Source organism: Delphinapterus leucas, chromosome 4 (assembly GCF_059928025.1).
Source record: "Delphinapterus leucas isolate spDelLeu-1000000601 "Yukka" chromosome 4, BTC_Dleu_Yukka2, whole genome shotgun sequence".
Lineage (NCBI taxonomy): Eukaryota > Metazoa > Chordata > Mammalia > Artiodactyla > Monodontidae > Delphinapterus > Delphinapterus leucas.
The window spans coordinates 55,147,641-55,173,112 of NC_143132.1; the positions used below are offsets into that span (position 1 = coordinate 55,147,641).

Consider the following 25,472-nt stretch of genomic DNA (forward strand, 5'->3'; position numbering starts at 1 on the left):
ACATCTGTAAGAATTATAAACGTGGTTTCTCCGTTACTTAAATAACAGGCAGAATCCCATTTTATGAGGAACATATATGTAAAAGGTATTCCTGTATCCTAGCCCACAGAATATATTATACTTTTTTGCTCATGACTGCAAGAAACCTATCAATATAGCCTATCCGGCAACCAGAGTACAAGTCTTGAGAAATGCTCTTTACTCCAAAACTATAATAATTTATAAATCCCTACAGGTCAGAAATAGTTAGAAAGCTAAATTTTATTACTCTGCATCCAAACACAGTGATGGCAGAAGGTCAAAGCAAGTTGACCTTCCACTGCTTCGGAATGAAAAAAAATACCCTCCATTGCTTCCAGATATAGATTTGTCTACAAGAGTGAAAAGAGGAAGCTACCATTGTCCATTTCTGCACGATGTGGCTTCCAATTTCAAGAGACTTAGATCTAATATGGCAATTCTGTGGTCCTCCCAGGTTCATTTAAATGGAATTCCACCTGCTGATTAATGAAGGCCTCTCTATTCCCTCTTAGGTTTTAGCTCTCACAGTGACTAGAGAGCCCAAGGGCTCAAGACTATTGTCATGATTCCATCCTTAGCAGAAAGACTCTTCCCAAAAGGTTTCCTGCTGTGACTTACCCAAGGCAACACCTGTATGGTTTATTTACATTAAAACGAAATCCAATTGCTTAGAGTTGAAATTTTAAGTTTAAGGTTCTTTTTACAACTGCAACCTTCAGAAAGTTGGACACTGAAGAACAGGTAAGGATGTAAAAAAGCAGTTCAGTGAAGCAAAGGCTTGAAATAATTAGAAACACATGCTGTAGTACTTCCTAAGCCTTAAATAAAAAATAATCTCTTTATCTAAATTCCTTGTAATGAACCTGAAGATTTACATAATTACTAAAGACATTTTGGTGGAATGAAGGGGGTACCTAGCCAACTATCTTTTAAAACAACAAAGCAGGAAACATTTAATTATAATTTGGAAAAAAGTCTATTTAAGTCATTAATCAAAATTCTAATTACAATATCCACAGGGCGTTAAAGCATGATAGAACATTTGTTCATTGCATTAAATACCTAATATTAAATCATTACAATATACAATCTTTTAGGAATAAATACTGCATAATTGAAAAAAAAGGGCCTATGTAAGGTTTAGTTGAAAACTGATTTCACGCTTGATGCTCTTCTTTAATTCTGGGGAACAGAAATAAATATTATTAATGATTACTTAGTTTCTTTGTAAAAACCCCTGACTTGAAAATATCATTCTCCTGATAAAGATTAATAAGAGTGACCATTTTAAGAAGACACTTTCCCTCGGTTCAATGAATGAAGTTGAGAAACTGAACATACAAATGGACAACAGATAACAGCTAGATCATTACCCAAAATATTTAGAATCCTGACCCACAATCTGTGGCACCTAGTCCAGGAAGCCAAATATAACCTCTGTAGCAACTGACCTCTGTAGCAAGGACTTTGTAACTGTCAGCTTCCCCAATTTTTGCTCAAACCGCACTCTCCCGCCCCGCCCCGCATTTCCAATGTAGGACCAATTAGACAAAGCCAAATATCTTCCCCTAACCAATCACATGAGAGCCCCTGCTTCTAGTGAGCCCACCTCCAAATTTCTAGTCACATATGAACATACTTGAAGCCTTTCCTTTTTTCCACTACACGTCTTTCAAATTCTCCTGCGTGCCTTAAGTTCTCTGCCGACGCAAGTAGTGATGGCTGACTCCCTTGCTATGGCAAGCTCTGAATAGCCTCTGCCTGTTCTCATTTAGGCGGCTTCTGTTTATTTCCACAAAGCCAAATAAAAGCTTGCTGTTTTTAATAGTAAAACAGAAACTAAAAAAGATAGAATAATTTCCCTCAAGAAACGGCATTAAGTATTTATTTAGCAATCAAAATTAATCAAAAATACAGAGAGTGAAATCTATATGAATATGCATTCACATTTTCTATTCCCCTAGAAATAGAGGACATGCAGAATTCTTTCGCAGCTCAGCTTCAACCATTTTATTATTCAACTCAGCCACTGTCAACTGATTCACTTAAAAGTTTAAAAAATTACTATTATGGAATTTAAAATATTTCAATCAAGTAGGAAATATTACCCTTCAATAATTATCATAAAGTACCCTGAGGAAGAGCCCCTCACACGGTTAAAAACAGGTAAAAGCAGCTACAACCTACAGGCTGGTCTGACTGTACATTCTTGCAGCAATGAGTAAGTATACAAGATTTCTAAATTTCATTTTCTATTTAATCTTCATTTCTGCTTCTTGCTCTCCATGTTTTCTCTTTCAGCTGATTTCCAAATTCAACAACCACTTGTTCTCTAAAATGACCCACTGGCCGATCCATTTCTTGCTACTGGTCTGTGTTCTCAGATCTTCTGGTCCTTAGGCTTGCCCATATCCTAAGCATCAGATCCTGCAGGACCATGCCCTGTCATTTCTCCACCCAGATTCCTGGTTTGACCCCAACCTGCTGAGCTTGGCCAAGCCATCTCCCTACCAAGCACTCAGCTGGAGATTGACAGTAACCTTCTAGCACTACAGACAGCCATCTAAAGGTATGGTTTGTAATTTTTAAGGATATGTGGAAATGCTCATGATGAAATGATATGTTAAAAAAGAGGTAAAATCTCAATATCATACATAAAAGCACATAGAAATAGTGGGCAACATATATTAAGTGATTCCTCTGGCACCATTCTAAGTGCTTTAGATATGTTAATTCATTTAATACTTTTTTTTTTTTTTTTTTCAGTACGCGGGCCTCCCACTGTTGTGGCCTCTCCCATTGCGGAGCACAGGCTCCGGACGCGCAGGCTCAGCGGCCATGGCTCACAGGTCTAGCCCCTCCACAGCATGTGGGATCTTCCCGGACTGGGGCACAAACCCGTGTCCCCTGCATTGGCAGGCGGACTCTCAACCACTGCGCCACCAGGGAAGCCCCCTTTTTTTTTTTTTCATTTAATACTTTTAATAACTTTGTTGAGGTAAGCTTTATAATGAATTCCATTTTACAGATGAGGAAACTGAGGCACAGAGTGGCTGCGTAACCTACCCACAGGTTCCAACCGCTAATAAGTGTTAGACTCAAGATGAGTACTCAAGTGTCCTGAGTTTAGAATTTGTGCTTTTCACCAGTATGCTATATTGTCACTAATTGAATAGGTAAGAGCCTGGATTGGAGGTTCAAATATCATATCTGTCACTTACTAGGCAGAGGCAAATAACTTCTCTGTGTTTCAGTTTCCTCATCTGTAGTAAAAGGTACCTGCATATCATAGGGCAGTGGAAAGGATTAAATGAGTCAATGTACGTAGTGCTAAGAACAGCACTTGGCACAATGCAAACACTTAGTAAATATCATTTATTACCATCATGTTCATCATATCATATATACCTTTACTAAGGAAAAAATTAGAAAGATTTACCAAAGTGATACTTATATGAATCCAATTACACCCTAGGTAAAAATATAAGGCTGATTGTTATCAATATTCCCTTAAGTGATGGAAGCATTAGGGCAGGAATTTTGTAAATTCTTCCTGAATACTGATACAGACACAAACCTAAGAGAGCTATCATAGAATACCATAATATTACAAAACAATATTGTAACATAAAAATAATTAACATTTACTAGGCAGTAACTATGTGTCAGACACTGTTCTTGTTTCTTTACAACTCCTCCATGAGGTAACGAGTATAATTAGTCCCATTTTACAGATGAGGAAAGGAGGAACAGACAGCTATAGTAGCTTGCCCTAGATCACACAGCTAGTAAGTGGTAGAAATATGAATTTTGGGTGTCAAGGGAAGGTGTGTGAGATAGGCTCCATCCTCTCTGGGTCTTTATAGCTACCAAAGTTCTACTAAGTTTCTGAAACTCTGGGTCAATAAATCAGGATTTGATGGTGGGACTAAATGTGTGATCCCTAGCTTCTAAATCACAGTACACTACCTGCCTCCTCTCCCCTTGAAATATTTCTTCTGTATTATTTTTATAATTAACAACAAAATTGTGTTTTAAAAAGACTCAGAGATTAGGATAATTCTTGACCAGTTACAGATTTAAGTCTAGTGAGTATAATCACAGATGTTTGCTCTTAGTTTTAAATTCCACCAGCGTAGTTATATAACACTTGTGGGCACTACTATGGGGTCTAATAAAGAACAATAAAAAAAAAAGATTAAAAAACATCAGAAAAGGAAAGAGTTAGAGAAATAAAGAGTAAAAAAAGGAAAGAACAAAAAGTCCAGGATGTATTATACTCGTAGACGATTTTATTAGGTGGCACCGACATCCACTCTAGTTTAGGTGTCCTCAGACTGCCCTTCTAAGGAATTGATGCCTGAGCCTTACTCACTTGGTCAGAACTGAGGCCTTAACTAGGGTTGGCTACTGACCTGTTTAACGACCCAGGATTTGGCTGAATTTATCAACTCTCTTGGCAAAACTTCTGACTGTCTTCAGATACATTATTCCAAATTGAGGCAGATCGGAGATGGGTATATAGCTACTCTAGAAGTAATCACCAGGAGCATTCTCTATACCCAGCTCTAAAAAGGGAACTGCTAATACAGTCCATTCAAGCCAGCATATGACAAAAATCCTTTATCTTCAGTTGTGGAATGTATTATTTGTAGTTTTGGCAACATACTTATTTTCCCAGTTGTAATTTGTTTAAGCTAATATTAAAATTTATTTGCATTCTTTGAGAACTGGTAATAGTAACAAGTAGTGCCAGCAACAAGGATAAGCTAGCCTAGCAATAAAAACCTGATTACATTATGAAGAATATACAAAATAAAATACTGGTGTATGACAGGATGTCATCAAGCATACAGACTATAATATGCAAAAAGAACGGAAAAGAAGATTTACTTTTTTAATATAATACACTGTCGGGAAGCATACAAGGACTAAAATGAACCTGTGAGGAAAAAAAAGCAAAACATTTGATCCGGTGCCAAATAAATATGGGACTTTTTTTACTTCTAACACAAGGTAATTTTAAAGAAATTTATCATTGTTTTAAACAATGCTGACCCTATATTACTTATCTCCTACATCTCTATGCTACTTAAAAATTAATGTAACAGTGATCAGTAAAACACATTGATCTGAAAGTAATTAATTCCTTTTCTTCCCCCTCAAACATGAAGTTGAAATCTTGAAAGGTCCTAAATGGCCTGCGGTGAGTAAGAGGTTATTGTTTTGTCCAAAAGTAAAGGAGAGGGTTTGGTTTTGGTAGAGTTAGGAGTTGAGGAAGAATGGGATCAACCATGATTCTGGTGTCAACACTTCCTGATTAAGGAGGATAATGAGTCCGTGAGAAACCACATGTATAACCAGATTACTTTATTTCTGAGACATGAAAAACATTTCTCTATTCATTAGCCCCTTATTTTCTCAAATCAATGTATAATTTTATTTTTCTTAAGTAAGCTGAATAAAGAATTGACCCTAAAGCTGTAATTCCCATTTGCTACAGCTGAAATACTTAGGAGAAAGAAGGGTTTACGAAACACTGGACACAAGGACCAAATTATCTAGAGAAGAATTCTGAAAAAGCAATCAAATAGGACTTTATGTCAGTATTTTTACCACAAAAATCTAAACTCAAAATGACATTCACATATTCGAAAAAATACCAACCCCCCAAAAACTTTATCTGACATTTTCGAATGTTGCCTGTAACACGGACTGTATAATTAATGACACAGTATATCCTCATAAGATCAAGGCTGGTAATGAATGGCATGAGACTAAGAGTCCAACTCCGAATTAGTTAATTCTTCCCCAAATCAGGAGAACATTGATTCTTTAAGAATCCAGGATTTTGACTACTGCAGTATTGGTTTATAAAACTGTATAGGTTAGCAGTTACATTTATATTCTCTCTTTCTTTATTCAGTTACTTCTACTATGTGGAGATCAATGACAGTTCTTAAAAAAAAACACACTCGTGTGATCCTATTAGATTTTAAGTGAGATGTTTGATTTCAAGAGTTTACTTATCTTGAAAGTAAACAAATTAAACTTGCTTCCTCACGGGACTAAGATGTACTTGAGAGTTCCCAACTACACAATTATTTTAACATGTTGTTCTAACTACAGTCACAATAATAGTGATGTTTAATTGTATGAAGAAAATTTGTTCTGACAAAACTAAAGAATCAGAAATTACATTTTCACAAAAAAATTACATTTTTGAAAATTATGACTTCCAGCAGAGATCAAATCAGGAAAGAAATTCTTATTAATATGTATTTACATATAAGAGATATATAAACAGAGAATTTACCCCCAATGTACTCAAATAATAGCTGTCCTCCGTAATGATTGGGTAAATATATTGTAAACAGGCTGTAGGATTTGCCCACTTACTCTAGATAAAGCTTGTTCCACAGCTGTTCACAGTCCAGGAAGACCTCTGTTGTCCTTATCTTATTTTAGGACTGCCCTAGGAGTCTAGGCTACTTCTTAGCTTCTCTAGGATACAGTTCTACATGCCCAAATCCAGGCAATCAAAGTGTGAATTAGCTTCCAAGGCACTGAAAACAGCAATCTTTGTATAGCTGCTACTTTGGGGAGCAGACATACAACCACATTTGTAGAGTGACAAGTTTCCCTAGAACCTTGTTCCATAATTCTGGGGCTTGTCTCTAGCCTCCAAGGATAAAAATCCTTTAATTTTTTTACCTAGATGTCTCTCTAGCCCTTTTATAGAGATTATTATAATACTAATAAGAGTAGTATTGTCTAGTCACCTATTAGCTTGTTCTGAAGTTCTTACTCATAAATTGTAGGTAAAAAGTAAGCAGAAACTTGATTAAATGGGTCAGTTCATCTGGCCTAATCCCCAAATCTTTATTGCATATGATTTCTTGATTATATTCTTAATATTAAACTTTTAATCATGTGTACTGAGTAGATTATGTAAGGTGGCTTCCAGGATGTCTTCTGTTTTGTCAACCAGCAGAGTTCTAAACCATTTTTTAACTCTACTCAGTTAGTATACAGTCACAGAATTCCAATTTCATTCACTATTCACCTAAACAAAATATGATTGCCAAGAAAATATATCAAAATGTATTGAGAAAATACGCCTTAATCCTAGGGAAATATGATGTGTTCCAAATCATTTTAAAGATACACTCCTTGCTTCGTGGGCCATATTACATTATTTATTCATTCAACAACAATTTATTAAATCTCTATTAAAATAAAACATTGGAAACTGAATCCCTTCTTAAATCATTTTTGTAACTGGGAGTACCCTTGACCCTGAAATGGCCTTATAAAAATCTATCTGAACAAAATGTGTTCTCTCTTCTATACCTTATTGTCAGTCCTGATCGTGACTTTCAGTTGTGGTAGTACACGTTCCACTTCTAGACTCCATTCCGCAGCATCTGTTGTGGATTCCAAAATATCTTCTTGTTTGGCAGACTCGTTCATATCCTAAGAAAGGAAAGATATCACAGGATTGAGAGTTTATAAAAAGAAATGGTAAAATTTTGAGGCATTTTAGCAGCACTGCACAATTTATATCAAGCATGGTAGTATTAAAATTATAGCGGCAGAAGAAATTTTTTTCTGTCCTCTTATCCATGTTGAAAGAAAATGATGCACCAACCTGGTAGAATAGAAAAGTTAGTATTTATAAAAGAAGCAAATATGTGATTTAACTATTTTTACAAAGAATAATTTTTTTGAGATATCAGAGTGAACTCAATGGGAATACTGTCAAATGAATAAGCCATTTAGGTATGTTAATTGGTAATGGTAGAAAAGATGCAAACACTCACATGTTTGGTAAGAAAACATTGCCTTAGTTTGAATTCACTGTACTGAAATACAAACCCAAAATCTGAAAGACAAAAAAGATAAGATCCCAGAAGTAAAGGGCACATTGTTTACAAATTTTGTATTTATAAGGTGATATTTTGGTTAGGTCAAACCATAATATAGCTTAAAAATGTGATTTAATGCAGACCTATTTGAACTCAAATAGGGTAGAGGTCGACTTTCTTGCATTTGTTTTCTGCTGTTGAGTAATAAGCTCAATTCAGTCCTGTTTTTGAATCAGAAAAGGAAAATTTTTTTTTTCCATTTTCTCAGCCCTCCACATTTTAGCATTAAGTATGTATGGATCTGAAAACATAAAGAACGTAGAAATTAATGATTTAAAGATAAAGTTTAATGCATTAATTTTGGTAGTATTTTTCCTTTTATGCTCCCTTGAAAAATTATTTAAAAAGTAAGAAAAATATAAAAAATTATTAATATAGAAAAAAAGAAACCTGAGAGATACAAACAGCCAAATACAATGTATAAACCTTACATGGATTCTAACTTAAACAATCTGTAAAAAGATGTTTTTGAGACAATTAGGGAAATTTGAATACGAAGAGTATTAGATGATATTAAGGAATTATTATTAATTTTATAGATATGACAATGGCATGATGGATACATTAAAAAAAGGCTTTATAAATCAGAGATAAATGTTGAAATATTTACAGGTGAACTTACATAATGTCTGAAATTTACTTTAAAATAACATGGGGCGAAGAGAAAAGGAGGGAGGGGCTTTAGAGGAAACACAATCAACCAAAGGTTAACTGTTAAACAAGGTACTGTTGCATAAGGGTTCATTATCTCATTCTAATTCTGTTATGTTTGCAATTTCCCATAATACAACATTTAAAAATAAAAGACTATATAAACAACCTCATGGTGAAATTACATTCTCATTGTGAATTTATGTCACTAAAAGATATTTCTTGTCCAGTATAACACTAAGTACAAGAATAACCTTATATCGGGATTTAATTTTGGGGGGAGCTTGAGGTCTTCAGGGGCTTTGAACTGACTCCCGACTGAGTCTCTAGGTCACTGCTGATGTGAAAAAACCTCTCTCTCTCTCCTACCTCCCAGCTCATATTAGCAAGTTCTAAACAGACTCAGAGCCTTAAAAGGAGCATATATTGCTTTCTGTTCAGAAATTCTGGGGGCTATACAGTTCTAACCACGCAATTAGAGAATGGGTAACTAATATAGGCTTTTACATTTCATAATATGTGGTCTGAATTTATTCAGTTAGTATAAAAAATACAAGCATTAATTTAAGAAAAGTAAAATGTGGAAACTCCAAGTGAAAAATGTCCAAGATTCTATTTTAAGCATTAAAGTGCTCATTTAAATACAGAAACATTGTATTATTTTGAGCACCTAATATAATGCTATAGACCTATATAAACTGAATCCAAGGTAGCACAATAGCATCATAGCTGGGGACGGGTGTCAGTATTCACAAAGCAGACATGTGTGAAGTTATATAAGAATGTATGTGATGGCATGAGAAGAGATACTGGGTCTCCCAGTGGAAACCTAAAGCCACAGGGAAAATTCTCAGTCATGAAACTCCACACTGACATTCATTAATGTTCATATACTTGCACACTCACTGGCACATCCCAGTACCCATCCCTGGCTCTAGGAGGCCCAATTCTGACTGGCTCATTTTCTATAAAAAACCGGGTATGAGGATGACAGTGGGGGTGGGAGGATGTACACACTACCAGTGGGATGTGAGCGCTGACATTTGGAGCGTGTGTGTGATATATACACAGGCTTGCTCCTTCCAGGGTTATGAGCCTCACATCCCAATCGCACAGAGCCAGACTGAGTCAAAAAGGGGCACGTCCTCTTAAGCAGCAGCTCTGTATGATTCTTAATAGAACACAGGTGTTCTGGTCACTGATTTAAAAATAAGTTTGACTTACAGAACCACTGTTTGGGTGAATTGAAACTAGTGCTACTGATTAAATCCTTGAGCCACTCTTCCCCAACCCCATCATCCCCTCCATCCCATCCCCCCTTCTTCCCTTCCTTACAGGAGGGTGGAGTCCAAAATCACCAAACAAAGCCAGAGAGGGTACCCGTCCACATTCCCACCTTCTTCAGGCCTGAACATCGGATTGTTCAAGCTGTGCATAACATACTTAAAATTTTTACTCAAGGAAGGGCACATTTTTCTAATTTTCACAAAGGCAAATGGTTAGTATTGGCTCTGTTTGAATCGGACAGTAGAGTACATGGAGATCAAACACCACATCAAGACAGCCCTGTGCATAAGCTGTAATACTATTTGGTTTTATATTGGGCCCTTCAGTAAGTTACATTTACCCTTCTTAGCTTATTATTTGGTTCCTTCAGGCAATACTTTGCTAATTCCTACTCCCAATGTCCTGAAATGATTTAATGTAGCAGCTCAAAAATTTTCACTCATTCCTAGGCTATAGTTAATATACTGGGGGAAATGGCCTAGTTACTAAATGAAGAAAGGGCAAAAAAAGAGAACATTAGGCTTGGTAGAACAGCATTAACTTATTCAAACTATACAGTCTCTTTCTACTTCCATCTTTGCACATCTATTTCATAACCTTGTTCCTCACTCAGAATTTCCTAATGCCTAATAAGTGGATACATTAACTGAGCAAGCCCTACATATGAAGTATAAATCATTTTAACCACACCTTGGTTATAATACTTTGAGAAAACCTTTCCTTTCCGATTGTTTCTCTAATAACAAATGGTATTTTATGTGGAGCTATTAGTTAAAGAGAAATAAACTGCTGTTTCCATTTAATCAAAATTTTACATCATCATGACAAAGTTCCTCTCTGAAACAACATTAACGAAGATAAAGCATGGCTCCTGGGAAACTGCATTTTCCAGTTAATGCTGCTGAAGAAACAATTAGAAGCTCAATAAGACACAGGTTATCCCGAAGTCTCATTTATAATTAATTAATTTACCAATAAACCATGTGTTAAGCTTCTACAACATTCAAGGTAAGAATCCAGGCACTGTGCTTGGTATGGAGAGATAGAAGGATTTAATCCCTGCCTGCAAAGAGTTTACAGCCTATTAGGAAGAGTCTGAGGCTAGTTAGTGGGGGTAATAATTGGTCCTAAGAAAAAGAAACTGATGAGAACTGACCCTAAGACTGCCAAAGGGAGAGCTGAAGATAACAGTCCAAGGCATCCCCTAACGTAACCTTGAGGCATACTACCCAGGGTCAGTTCAAGGATCGAACATGCAAGGTTGGCGCTCCGTACTGCTCCCTCCCCGGGAGCCCCTGCCTCCCTACCTCCCTCCCGGAATGACTAAGGGCAGAGGGGCCCCACCCCCCAACCCTGCCGCCCAGAATGGAGCCCGCGTTTATGCGGAGCTGGAACTCCTGGCTCAGGATCTCTTCCCTCCACTGCCGCTGAGCCGCCCCAGAGCCCAATGGGAGGGTGGAGCGACCCCCAACCCCGCCCCCGCCCACGGCTGCAGCGCCGCCAGGTCTGGAAGGGCCCCTCCAGCGGAAGCCGTGACCTTCCTGGGGACCGCGGGCCAGGAAATCAAATTATCAGTGCCGAAGGAGACTGACCAGAGGCCCAAGAACACAGGAAATACCAAAAGTCATCACAAACATCAGCCCCACAGAACCCCTAAAGCCCAGATCCTGAAGAAGCAAAAGGGGAGACAAACTGCCTCAAAAGGGATGTTAGTCATGTATACTCCCTGTAAGAGTACATCAAAGGGCTTGTTTCCACTGATGATGACAAGAGATGCTACAAAGGCACGTTCAGTTTTCAATATAATGGAAATAAAAACTATTATACTGGCATTGTAATTTATTTTCCCCGTACCATCATTGAGGTTGGGTGCCTCTTCATATGTAAAATGATCATTTTTATTTCTTTTTCAGTGAAATTTAATTTCATAGGCTCCAAATATTTTTATTTGGTCACTTCTATTTCTTCTTTTGATTGAGAGGCAATTCAAATATACTTTATATTTGTGGTGTCTTCTCCCACAGCATCCTTCCAAGCTAATTACTGTCCACGGTCACTAAAAAATTTGTCAAGGAACTTGCTTTCACAGGTCATCCACCACTCAAGACACTTGATGTGAGGGCCATCTGCCTTGCACAGCCTTATATCAAGAGCTCTGTATGGAGCTCTTTGCACTCTACTTTTGGACCAGATAAAGGACAGGATGACGATATCATTATTTCCTCACAACCAGGTCAATGCTCAAACATCATTGCCAAGCTGACAGACAACAGGCCTGGGATCTTCTCCTATGATTTTCCCCAGCTTGCCACCAAGACATTTGATCTGAACCATGTCACCATCACCTTAGTCCTGAGAAGTTTGTTTCTAAAATGAACCTGAGGGACTTCCCTGGTGGCACAGTGGTTAAGAATCCGCCTGCCAATGCAGGGGACACGGGTTGGAGCCCTGGTCCGGGAAGATCCCACATGCCCTAGAGCAACTAAGCCCGTGTGGCACAACTACTGAGCCTGCGCTCTATAGCCTGTGAGCCACAACTACTGAGCCTGCATGCCACAACTACTGAAGCCCACATGCCTAGAGCCCGAGCTCCGCAGTGAGAAGACACCGCAATAAGAAGCCCGCGTACCACAACGAAGAGCAGCCCCTCCTTGCTGCAACTAGAGAAAGCCCTCGCGCAGCAAAGAAGACCCAACGCAGCCAAAAATAAATAAAATGAAATAATTTTTTTTAAAAAATAAAATGAACCTGGAATACAACCCCCCCGCCAAAAATGCAATGTTACTAGCCTGCTCAGAATCCTGTTCCAGAAAGTAGTCTCCCCTTTTCTCAGGTAATATTAATGGGATAGTTAAGCATCTGAATAAATACTGTGTTCTCTGTGTGTATATGTATTTATACACACACACACACACACACACACACACACACATAAATATACATAGTTGGTTGTGGTTGGTCTTATGAAGATAGGGGTGTAATAAGAGAAGGCCCTGCATTTCAGTAAGGGAGATCATGTGAGGATATATAAAGCCCTTTGCATTGGATAGCGTGCATAGTGCTGCAAAGCTGTTCTGGTCAACTAGGCTAAGTATGACTACAAAACCTGATACATTTTCAAAGTACAAAACCTCTTACTTAACTCTGGGGGCTACAGGTAGGCCACGGCTACCAGTAGGGGGAGTAATGTATTAACAGAGAGAGACGGACCTATTAATACAGAAAACTGTTACAGGTGATATACAGTGGAAGCACTGGTCATGTTTTTGGTATACCTGTTGAGTTGCCATCTTAAAACAAAGAACTTAAAACTATCTCTTTGGGGAGAAACTATTCCTAATGGGTACTGCACACACATTACTGGAAAACCCGGTAAGAGAACAGGGACTAATCAGGTTACTGGCCAGAGAAATGTTGACTATGACTTCCTGATATCAGCAAGAGTTAACTCCGCTCATTTCAACTCTGCTAGGTCCATAACAACAAAAGCCTGGTACTACAGGATCTTTTTGATCCCAAGGGTCCAAGCCAGATTAGGCAGTTGGCTCTGGTTAAGACATCCCCCCATTGGGAATAAAGAAGAAAGCTGGGAATAGCGTAAGGCAGTATTTCTAAAACTTGACTAATTATGGCCACCCTACAAAACATCCCTTGATCACTGACTGAGACCTCGTCTGGTAAAGGGAACATATATGCCTGCATGGGCAGACCCAAGAGTGAAGCTCAAGGCTCAGGCAAGGAAATGAGAAGACATTTCCTTGGGAATGGAGTCCCCATGTCAGACATTACAGAGAGATCACAAGTTCAGATGGGAGCCTGCTGGGAGGACCTAGATCATAAGGGCCTAGACAGAAGCTGGATTCACAGACTTCCAGGTAAAAACGGGAGATGAAGGGAGAGTTAGAAGATCCCAACACCGAACTAGTAATGAAACGAGAATAAGTGGAGGTGCTTACGTCTACAATTGCCAAGCCAAAATCCCTACCTCTTAGGAAGATCAGACACCACTGTCAGACTGGATTCTGGATACTGGTAAATGCTGACATTTACTGGCTGTAATTTTTTTTTTTTTTTTTTTTGTGGTACGCGGGCCTCTCACTGTTGCGGCCTCTCCCGCCGCGGAGCACAGGCTCCGGACGCGCAGGCCCAGCAGCCATGGCTCACAGGCCCAGCTGCTCCGCGACATGTGGGATCCTCCCGGACCGGGGCACGAACCCGCGTCCCCTGCATTGGCAGGCGGACTCCCAACCACTGCGCCACCAGGGAAGCCCTACTGGCTGTAATTTAAAAAAAATATTTATTTGTTTATTTGGCTGCAGTGGGTCTTAGTTGCGGCATGCAGGATCTTCGTTGCTGTGTGCGGGCTCTTAGTTGCGGCATGCGGGATCTAGTTCCCTGACCGGGGATCAAACCCAGGCCCCCTGCATTGGGAGTATGGAGTCTTAACCACTGGACCACCAGGGAAGTTCCTTACATCTTTTTGATGTCTCCTATTGTATGTACTATTCCGTAATACAATGATGCCCTCAGGGCGGAGGAATCTGGATATGACTGATCCCACACTAAATGATCCCAGATAACTCAAGTTGCTCACATTCTGCCTGTAAACTGTTCCTGTAGCTTCCTGTTATCAAGATGCCAGTGATCACCTGCGGCTGTCTCCCTGCTTGCCTGTAGCACCCCTTCCTCCTCCTAGGCTGCTGTGGGTTTAGAAACCTAATAACCAAGCTTGTTAGAACGTAGGCAAAGTCAGAATACAGGGGAAAAAAGTGGGCACTCAGGGACAGGGGGCAGTGAGGTTAGGTCTCCTCATAGAATATTTTTAAATGGAAGTGTTTATACTTATCTTGGTTGCTCAGAGGCCTTTTTTGCATTTTTCCTCATCTGCTGTTTTTTCAAGATAGGATAGGTGGCCAAAAGGCTAACATAGTATATACGGTCTTACTATGAATTAAACAGGGTTTCTCCTAAGGATAACTAGTGTCCCTGTTTCCTTACAATCTATCAATAAAGCTAGATAGAGGGATAAGTTATTTCAATCAAGAGTGTTCATCAAAATCCAATGATTTTAACAAACTATACTTAAGGCAGAGTTAAAACCTTTCATGTCCCTACAAGCCAATTCTTCTTCATGATTAAAGAAGCACAAATTGTGATTTTGATTCATTATTTTCTTTCCAAATTAGGTTTTACATAATTTAACACTATATTACTATGAAGAAAAAAATGTTTAATACCATAAAAAAAGTATCTTCAGATTTGTTCTGAATAACCAAATTAAACCCCGGCTAATCTATCAAAAGAAATAGATAGATGGTAGCCTCTATCTTTAAATATATGAAGTTCATAAAAGGTTTTCTTAAGTTCAATTTTAAGACTATCAAAAGAAATTTTATTCTAAGTTATAATGTGAACCAAGACTTGAATAAATTATGTTCCAACAAATCAAAAAAGGTAAAAAGAAAGCTCCCCAAATTAACACAAAATAAATTTAATTTTCCAATAGGAAATATGAAATTATTTTTGAATGACAATTTAACCTCCAATATTATTTCTATTTAATACATCAAACTACCTTTGCTACAACTTTAACTACTTTAGCTACATTGGTACACTAAGTGCTAAGATAAAACCATCTCTGACTTTTTATTTTCTCAAAATAAAACCAAAAGAAAGTATCCCTGGAAGTATGTCTGGAGGAACTAGTGTAGACATTATACTTGGTGTTGCAGAGTATGCAAAATAAGTCTAACTTTTTATGGCATGAATTTCTAAAAGGCTTCTTTCCTTTGAGATGGCAACCACATAGATATACCAGTGCTCAAATACTATACTTGGTCAATACCAAGAGAAGGGGTGCTCAACCCCCGGGCTGCACACCTGTATTTGTGGCCTGTTAGGAACCAGGCACAACAGCAGGAGGTGAGCGGCTGGTGAGTGAGTGAAGCTTCATCTGTATTTACAGCCACTCCTCATTGCTCGTATTACCACCTGAGCTCCGCCTCCTGTCAGATCATCGGCAGCATTAGATTCTCATACGAGCGTGAACCCTACCGTGAACTGCGCATGTGAGGGATCTAGGTTGCGCACTCCTTATGAGAATCTAATGCCTGATGATCTGAGGTGGAGCTGAGGCTGTGATGCTAGCGCTGGGGAGCGGCTGCAAATACAGATTATCATTAGCAGAGAGGTTTGACTGCACAGGGACTATAATAAATCAATTGCTTGCAAACTCATATCAAAATCCTACCAGTGAGTGGCAATTGACTTTGTCCGTGCTAGAAGAGGATCAACTGCTTGAGATCGCAAATGACGGTGGCCTTAAAAGTTTGTTTGAGACAACTTCAAATCTCCATACGTTCTGGATTAAAGTCAAGGCGGAGTATCCTGAGATCGCCACAAAAGCACTGAAAAGCCTGCTTCCGTTTCCAACACCCTATCTTTGTGAAGCAGGGTTTTCTGCAGTGACAGCAACCAAAACGAGATCACGGAGTAAACTGGACATAAGCAACACACCTCGGGTGTCACTGTCTCCCATCACCCCCAGATGGGACCATCCAGTTGCAGGAAAACAAGCTCAGGGCTCCCACTGATTCTGCATTATGGTGAGTTGTATAATTATTTCATTACATATTACAATGTGATAATAATAGAAATAAAGTGCACAATAAATGTAATGCACTTGAATCATCCCGAAGCCATCCCACCCCCGCCCCCGGCCTGTGGAAAAATTGTCTTCCATGAAACCGGTCCCTAGTGCCAAAAAGGCTGGGGACTGCTGTTGTAGAGTGTGAAATAAGTCTAACTTTTTAATGGAACAAATTTCTATAAGGTTTCTTTTGAGATTGTAACCACATGGATATATCAGTGCTCAAATACATCTGAAGAACTTGATTCATATACTTACTGAGAGGAACATGAAAATCCAATTAACTGTCAAGAGTAAATATTCCCAGGACTCAGGGAAAAGGGAACTAAGTTGTCTTGAGAATCACCACAGCATGATGTAAATGCTAAGTGGATGAATCAGGAATGCCGTCTTTGGTCAAACCCCCCCTTCATCACTTACTAGCTGTCTCAGGGTTCCCATCTGTAAAATGGGAATAATAATAGTACCCTCTCCTCATTGGAAGGGTTGATATGGTGATTAAATTAAATAATGTATTTGAAAGGCTTTCACAATACTTGGTACATAGTAAGCCCTCAATATATGTTAGCAGCTATAATTATCATTATTATATGCCACACTTGGTACTAGATACTTTTACATATGGGTTAAGTGCCCAGTAATAACACCATGAATCAAAGGAGACTTATTCCTATTTTTTTCGAATGAGAAAAATGAGGTAGAGAGCAGTTAGGTAATTTTCCCAATATCACATCATTAGTAAGTGGCAGGGCCCAGGCAATGTTACCCTAGAGCACAAGCTCTGAAACACCTTACTGTACGCCTATCAATCCTTTGTCATATAGGTAACAACTATATCCGCCCAGTTTATTACTTGTTTTTTAACTTTATGGTGTTCCCCACCCCTCCATATATAAGGTTTTAATTTTTATGCATTCAGATTTATTAGTATTTTTCCTTTATGGTTTTTAGTTTTCTTGCCATGCTTTATCATGCCTATTTCAACCCATGAATATTACACTTGCCACTCATATTCTTGTGCCTCATCATTTTTTAATTTGTTGATCCATGTGAGGTTTATTTGGGTGTAAGATATGAGGGAGGAGTCCATTTTTTTCTCCAAATGAATAGCCTGTTATCCTATCACCATTTAATTGAATAGTTTTCCTGATTGATTTGCATTGCTTCATATACTAATATAACTGTATATGTGGATTATTTTATGAACTCTGCACTACTTCATTAATCTATTTTTGTGTCAGTATAATTTCTTTCAGACTTACACAAAAAATTACACAAGTAGCACAAAGAATTCCCATACACCTTTCATCCAGATTCATTAAATGTTAGCATCTTACATGACCTCAGGGCAATTATGCATAAAGGGATATAATGTTTATATCCGGGAGCTGAGATTTGAAGAAATTTTTAATTTTTTCTTTGTACTCTTTTGTGCTTTCATTAAAAAAAAAACAATGAATATACTTCCCTTTTAAAAACAATAAAGTTTTCTCAATAAAAACAAGTAAAAATATATTTTTGATTAACTTCCCAAAACTAGCTGGTACAGGTGGTAAATGCTTCAGGAGTTTGAATAAGAGAGAGAAGTGCGTTTTAATGGCGATGGTGAGATTTAAGTTTAACTTTACAAGGAAGTTTGGGATGTAAACAGGCAGAAAAGGCAAGCCAAGGGTTTATATAGCCAGGAAAGCATCATAAGCCAAAATATGAAATATTGAATGAACACAGCTTGTGAAAATCACACGAGAAGAGAGACGAGGGGCTTAAAAAGGTGAATACTGGGGAGCAAAAAATACTGAATATATTGTGAAAGACCTTAGAGGACAGGCTGAGGAATGTGAATTTTGTCCTTTAAGCCAGAGGGGAGGCAAAGTAAAGTTACAAACAAGGTAAAATAACTTAGCCTACCAAACTTTATTTAGTACCTACTATATACCAGGTACTGTGCTACTCCAGGGACAGTGAATAAAATGATAAAAAATCCTCATAAAAGAACATGCTAGTTGTGTTTTATGAAGATTTGTGGATCATAGGATTAAATGGGGCTGGGTGAGAAGGGAAGGTATCACTAAGAAGGCAGAATTTGAGCTGAACCTTGAACATTGAAGAGTCAGGTAGAGAGATGATGGGAAGGCATTTTGGGTAAGAGACAAAGGAAAAGAGGATAGGATGAGAGCAGATATACTCCTGAGGTGTTTCAAAACCTACGAGAGGTCCTCTTTAACTTAACCTGGAAAAGTTATTCCAGTGAAAGAAAATAAAGTTGGCTATGTGGACAGTGGTCAAATTGCTAAGGGTTTTGAAAGCCAGACCAAAAATGTATTGCTTTATAATCTGTATAAACTGTCCTGAAGGCAACGAAAAGCCATCAAAAGTTACTGAATTCAGAATGATCTGACTAAAGTCACGTTTTGGTAAGTAAGACTGAGGAGCGAGATGAAAACTATTTTGGAAAAGGGAGGTGGGGAGATGAAGATGAGAGAGATTTCAAAGGCAGCATCCAGAGGTCTTAGTAACTAACTAGATGTCCTGGATGAAAATGAATCATTAGTCAGATATTCAAAGCACTAACACTGTTGGGGGGGATGGGTGGGGGTGGGTATATTTAAAGGTTGTACGTTTGCAGAGGAGGACTGAAAAAAAGCACACATTCTGGGTATGCATCTAATATACTGAATTACATAATAAATATAGGCTGTTAGTGTTGATTTAGGAAATACAACCTACATGTTTATAAAAGGACCGCTTTCAAATGATTCCTGGAAAAAAAAATCATTGTATTACTTTTCATTAAATTCCCCTTAGTCATTTCTGCAGGGGAGACCCTACGTGACCCCACATATTGAGTCCAGTGGGACTTCAATAATAATTCATGTGACAGATTATGAAAATAAAGCCATGCTATCACCAGAGCTTCCTAATTTACAACAAAATGCAACCTTCTTGATAACTTATATGCTATGTAAGCTCCTTATTCAAAAATACTCATGGTGATCTAGAAATTTATTTGTATTGAGGGACTGGGGCTTTTTCTATTCTCCTACAGCACCTAAGAATGTTTGTAACTAATTCCAGTCTCTAGGAGAGGTAAAAAATTATACAAAATAAGAAATGCATCAAATGCATACTCTAGGCCAGCACCATGCTAGGTGTGGTGCACAAGTTCTATTAATCTTAAAATAACCCTTGGTTGAATTGTGTCCCCATCTTACAGATAAGAAAGCTGAGTTACAGAGAGGATAAATCAGTATAGCCACATGGCTAGTGACATGTGGTCAGGATTTTATCTAAGGCTGCTTTTCCACTGTAGCATTGACCTTGAAGGTATGGACTCAGAGCTAGAAGGGACCTTGAAAAGTCCTTGCTTCCTACTTCTAGGCTCACAATAACACCACGAATGAAAATAAGGATCTTTCCTATTTCAAGTGTGCGTTCAAAAGCTACACTAAAGATCAAGTAAAAGTCTCTTTCACACCCAGCAAGAACTGCTGTTTGAGCCTCCTCTGAGCAGTGAGGAGTACAGCATTTTTCTCTAACCTACATTTCCTATTCACCTGCAGATGTAAAACTGATGGGGTGGTACTAGCTAGCTACCAGAGAAATAAAAGCATTTACTCAGCAATGTGTTCCATCACATTCGAACATGTGGCGTTTTAATTGTTTCTTCTGTGAAACACCAACGACAGACTTCCCACAGTCAGAGCCCAGATAGGAGAACTCACACCCAAATGTTTCAGGAAAAGAGAAGAAAAAACATTTTCCTCGACAGGAATCAGAACCAGGGGCCTCCTATGGGGCACGCTGTGTTGTAGAATGGTATTTTTTTCCTGTATTAAGAAAGGACATTTTGTTGGAGAGTAAAGTGTAAATCATATGTAAAATGAGGAAAATGTAAAGTATTTAAGATATTAATCGAAGTAGATCCATCTTCTCCCCCTTTTGATCACAATATTGCAGCCTTGCCACAATGACATCCTAAACTAAAACTGAAATGATGATTTTTATTCTATGCCCAGATTTTTACTTCCTTACAGCTTCTGCTTTTTAAGCTAAAAATTCTCTCATTCTTGGTACAATGAATTTTTTGCTAAGTAATTAGAAACCAATTGTGTTTAAACCTTTTGAGATAGTTGGTTTTATGCTGTATAACTCAGGATTTGGTTTCTAAAACCTCAAATTTAGCATCTCAAGGAAGAATGGTGTCTATGGCATGTTTGAAAAAAATGTTTTGAAATGAAGTGATGGGCATTTAAAAATAGAATTCAGAGAGCACACAGCTTCCCTCCCATCTTTTTTTTTTTTCCACTGGGGGAGAAGAATGACACATCTGCATCATGCTGCCAGAACACTACTGCTGTGATTCTACTGAGCTTCAGAATGGAGGGGAGCTACAGAGACCACTCATAATTACAGCATAGTTACTATGAACACACAGGTACTTTCCAATCAGCATACTCAAGTTTGAAACAGAAATGACCCAGAACACCTGCTGAACACCTGCAAAGACTAGTATCCATCCATATTTTTTTCTTTCTAAGAAAAAATTCAAAATTTCAATAACTAACCTGCAAATCAAACTCTGGAAAAATAAAGCAATCCTTCACTAATTGCAGAAGTTATTATCTTGCAAAGTACAGGCATACCTCAGAGATATTGCAGGTTTGGTTCCAGACCACCTCAATAAAGTAAATACCACAATAAAGAAGCAAGTCATGCAAATTTTTTGGTTTCCCAGTGCATATAAAAGATGTATTTACAATACACTGTAGTCTATTAAGTGTGCAATAGCATTATGTCTAAAAACATAAGGTATGTGCTTTAATTTAAAATATTTTATCACTAAAAATGTTAACCATCATGAGCCCTTAGCAAGCTGCAGCAGTAACATTAAAGATCACTGATCACAAATTGCTGTAAAAATATAACGACAATGAAAAACATTTTGAAACATTTGAAAACAATTTGAAACATTTTGAGAATTATCAAAATGTGACACAGAGACACAGTGAGCAAATACTGTTGGAAAAATGGCACCAGTAGACTTGCTTGATGCAGGGTTGCCACAAACCTTCAATTTGTAAAAAATGCAGTATCTGCAAAGCACAATAAAGTGAAGCGCCACAAGATGAGGTATGCCTGTATTATTGGTAAAACCACAATGGGGTAACAATTGGAGGAAGAAATCACAGCAAAAATGGCTTTAAAGTATGTTTAAACCTCAAAGTAAATAACTATTCTGAAAAACACCTGCTTCCCAACAAACCAGTGCCATCACTATAAGCATTCGTGATTGATAGGTAGAGCCATTTTCTTAGAACACCGGTTTCAGTGCTCATGAAATACTGTTGCTGCGTTACAGTCTGATTAGGCAGACATCTTAAAGTTTAGTCAATGGGCACACAGCATCTCTTCACAAATTCTTCAAATTAGCGGATACAGGCTTCAATTATGCAGTGGGAGTCAGGAAGCTAGACCTCTAGGGTCTCCCTTCAAGGAAGGACTTGCGCTCAGTTGCGGGCAAGGTGGCCAGCAGCCGGCTTCCAGCTGTCAGCTCCCTCAGGCTCTGTCCCACCTGCAGAGCCACCTTACCTGGGGCCGCGTCCTTCCCAGGGCAGACCGCCTCCAGCGACCAGCCCAGCAGGCAACACTTCTCACCCCGGCCTTTCACCATGAACATCTTGCATCCCAAACTCGGTCTCAGTGTCCACTTCCAGAGAACACAATCTGCAACATATGTCTCTTTCATTTACCTTTTCTCGTGCTCCATTTACCAGAAATCTCAGGAAAATGCTCATGTACACCCAGCTTCGAGTCATCATGATACTTAAGGGCACACTTTTCAGGGCCTAGACTTTGCTTTATTTAATGAAAGAAAGGAATGTAAGTAGATTTCTCCCTGTATTATCCTACACAGTACATAGAAGAGGACCCAATTATTGCTGAGTTCTTTTCTCTATGAAGATTAAACTATACTTTCTCATAAAACTATAAATATAAAATAGCATTCATTCACGTGTGTATTCATTCAACATTATTCAGTACTGAGCACTTTCTACACACCAGGCACAGGTACAAAAGCAGTTAAAAAAGCTTCTGCTCTAGATGAGTTTGCATCCTACTGGTTGAGATAGACAATAAACAAATCAGATGAACACAATGCCAAAGTCTGTGAAGAACAATAAAATGGGGAGGATTAGAGAATGACTGGAAAACATCTATTGTTTCAAAACCACAGGTAGAGGGGGACTGTTGTAATCCGCACATTGCTGGGCTGGCAGTCACGTATACATTTAGTACATCAATTTCCTAGATAGTATCCATCATTCTTGCTCTAGTGCAGAATTCATCACATCAACTTTAGTAAAATAATATTTCTTCTGCATTGTGAGCCCACATGCTGCATGAAACACAAAATCTTAAATCTGTGTTACTAACCTATAGCGCAATTCTGTCTTGGGGAAAGAGCAGCCTGAGCCATCGCAAGCTGTAGTCAGATACAGCTGTCTCAGGCAGATGGCTTTAGTGGGCAACATCATAAATTTGCCAGATTTTTTAAAATATGAAAGGGTTTTCTGCCTCATTAGTACTTCATGGCTGACCATCCACAAACACCTGGTGTTCAGACTTGTTCCTCTTGTGAAAATGAAACCATACATAGTCTTAGTTCAAAAAGGTATATGTTATATAATCATTGTCCAAAGGATCTAATACCTAGATAATTATAGTCATAGGTAGGGGGAAAACCCATCCTTACACAGCTTAATTGAAGTGAAAAATTGAAATCAGGACCAATAGGGACTTAGAGTAATGATAAAGGCAAGTTAAATCACTTTGCTCCTTCCTAATACTCAAACTACTTAGCCCAGAGGGAATTACAGGTGGCCTTTACCGGCCTCTATTTATACCATCAACATAAGAATGAAGAGTACAAATATCAGCTTCTTTCTAAGAATAACGGTGTATGCATCTCTACTTATGCTTTTTTCTTCATACTTTAGAACTCTGTCATCACATCTTCAACACATACAGGAACACCAAGCACCATAGTGTCCTTGCTTAAGATAGGAATCTACCCTGTTGAACTCTTGTTTTAAGGTAAAGGAGAAAAAGCAATAGAATTGGGAGTTTGGAGAAGCTGAGTTCAAATTAAGCCACTGTAATTTATTAGCTTTTTAAAAGATCAAACTGTCCCAAGGTGATAAATTTCACTTTTTGTATCTGTAAAATGAAAATAACATCTTCTCAAATGCCTTACAAGGTCACTAAAAAACGTGTTTTAAAGTACTTTGAAAACTACAAAGTGATGTGCAAATGTATTGTTACAACTGGAGTTTATCTGTTTGGATTTAAATGTTAACACATTATTCTGAAATAATTTTCAATTAAGCAACAAAAAATACATTCTTTCATTTAAGAAGCATTTATTCAGAATCTTCTGTGTTATACTATGGAGAATATAAAAAATGATAGTTATCCGTGTTAGCAAGGAGCTTGTACAAGTCAGGTTTGAGAGAAGGAATGTGGGGGGAAGGTGTGGTTTTGGTTTTTGCCAACACCTTTTAAGTACTTTCTATGTGCCAGACATCGTTATAAATGCTTTAGATGCAGTAACTCTTTTAATCTTTAAAAACTCTACATAAAAGCTAATATTTTTATCCTCATTTTACAGATGAGGAAGATAAGGCACAAGAAGGTTGGAAACCTGCCAAAGGTCAGACAGCTGGTTAAGTACTGAAAGTCTCAAAGTCAACTCACACACTCAGTAAAATTAGCCACAACGTTATGTTATATTACATCTCAAGTTGGGCAGAAAACGCACACATATCATTAATAATACTGACTAATGCTGACTAACAATACTAAGGCAGTGAATGATAAGTGAAGAGATCAGCGTGGGGTGAGGTGGCCAAGGAAGTCTTCATGACAGGAACCCAAAACTAGATCCAAACTTGTTGGTAGAATTGAGATAAGAATAATTAAATAAAGAACAAATAAGATTGTGCTTCATACGTACTTTTTTGAGCATGCAATAAGTATCACTTTATTGAAATATAACATACATATAGGAAAACAGAAAAATCCCAAATGTACTTTTGAAATATCTCATTGAGTGGGTTCTCTTTTATAGACTGGATTTATTTCCTAATTAAAACAGAGCAAAAACTGACTTGAAGCAACATATGACTACCTATCCATATACCAGTCTTAATATAAACCATTTTATTTCAAAGAATTACCATTTGAGTGTTTCCTATAATCAAGACCATTCAATACTGCCCATTATAATGGAAAATAACTTGAATTATATATGTTTTTCCATAATAAAAAAATAACATAAGGCAAATCAATTATTTCCAGTTTACATGAGAAGCCCTGAGTTGATATTCCATGGTATGGACAGAAGGCTTTCCCACTTGCCCCTCTGATTTGTATATTTGCTATAATTATAATATTGTATATATAGAAAAACAGCTTCGAGAGCTACTTTTCAAATGACACACAAAGCAATGGCCAAGAATGATTTCTACTTGTTTCAATTTCTAGCAGAATATGTGTACTGACTGCTTGTTGGTCCTGTGTGTATCCCATGTAACTTACCAAGCGATAGGTCTGGGCCTTCAAAACGCTGAGATCAATAAAGTTTTCTTCATTGTCTGTCTCCTCTTCCTTAGAAAAATAAAAGAGTTTAAAAGTTAATAATTATAAAAGTTGTAATTAAAAAAGGTATTTTCAGATTTCACATACTTAATATGCTAAGCTCTACAGAAAGACTAACACAGGAAAGGGTATTTAAAAGCCTAGTAGTGTGCATAAAGTAGGGCATAATGTTATCTGTTTTTTGATGATGCCATTTAAAAATAGGACCTCTTTTAGAGTCACTGAAGAAAAGAAAAAAAGAGAGAAAGATGCCACTGCTGTGAACCTGGGGATAAATA

The 25,472-nt window shown here is 38.0% G+C and overlaps 1 protein-coding gene across 2 annotated transcripts in view; it reads right to left on the reverse strand.

The window, feature by feature from the left end:
* The window catches only part of IFT57 (intraflagellar transport 57), a 69,272-nt gene that overhangs the window by 28,627 nt on the left and 15,173 nt on the right, over positions 1-25,472 (reverse strand). For both annotated transcript variants that reach the window (XM_022596471.3, XM_022596554.3), the window contains exons 5-6: positions 25,135-25,203; positions 7,375-7,497 (exon numbers count right to left, since the gene is read on the reverse strand). In XM_022596471.3, coding sequence (XP_022452179.1) covers positions 7,375-7,497; positions 25,135-25,203 — 192 coding nt within the window. The remainder of the gene's footprint in view (positions 1-7,374; positions 7,498-25,134; positions 25,204-25,472) is intronic.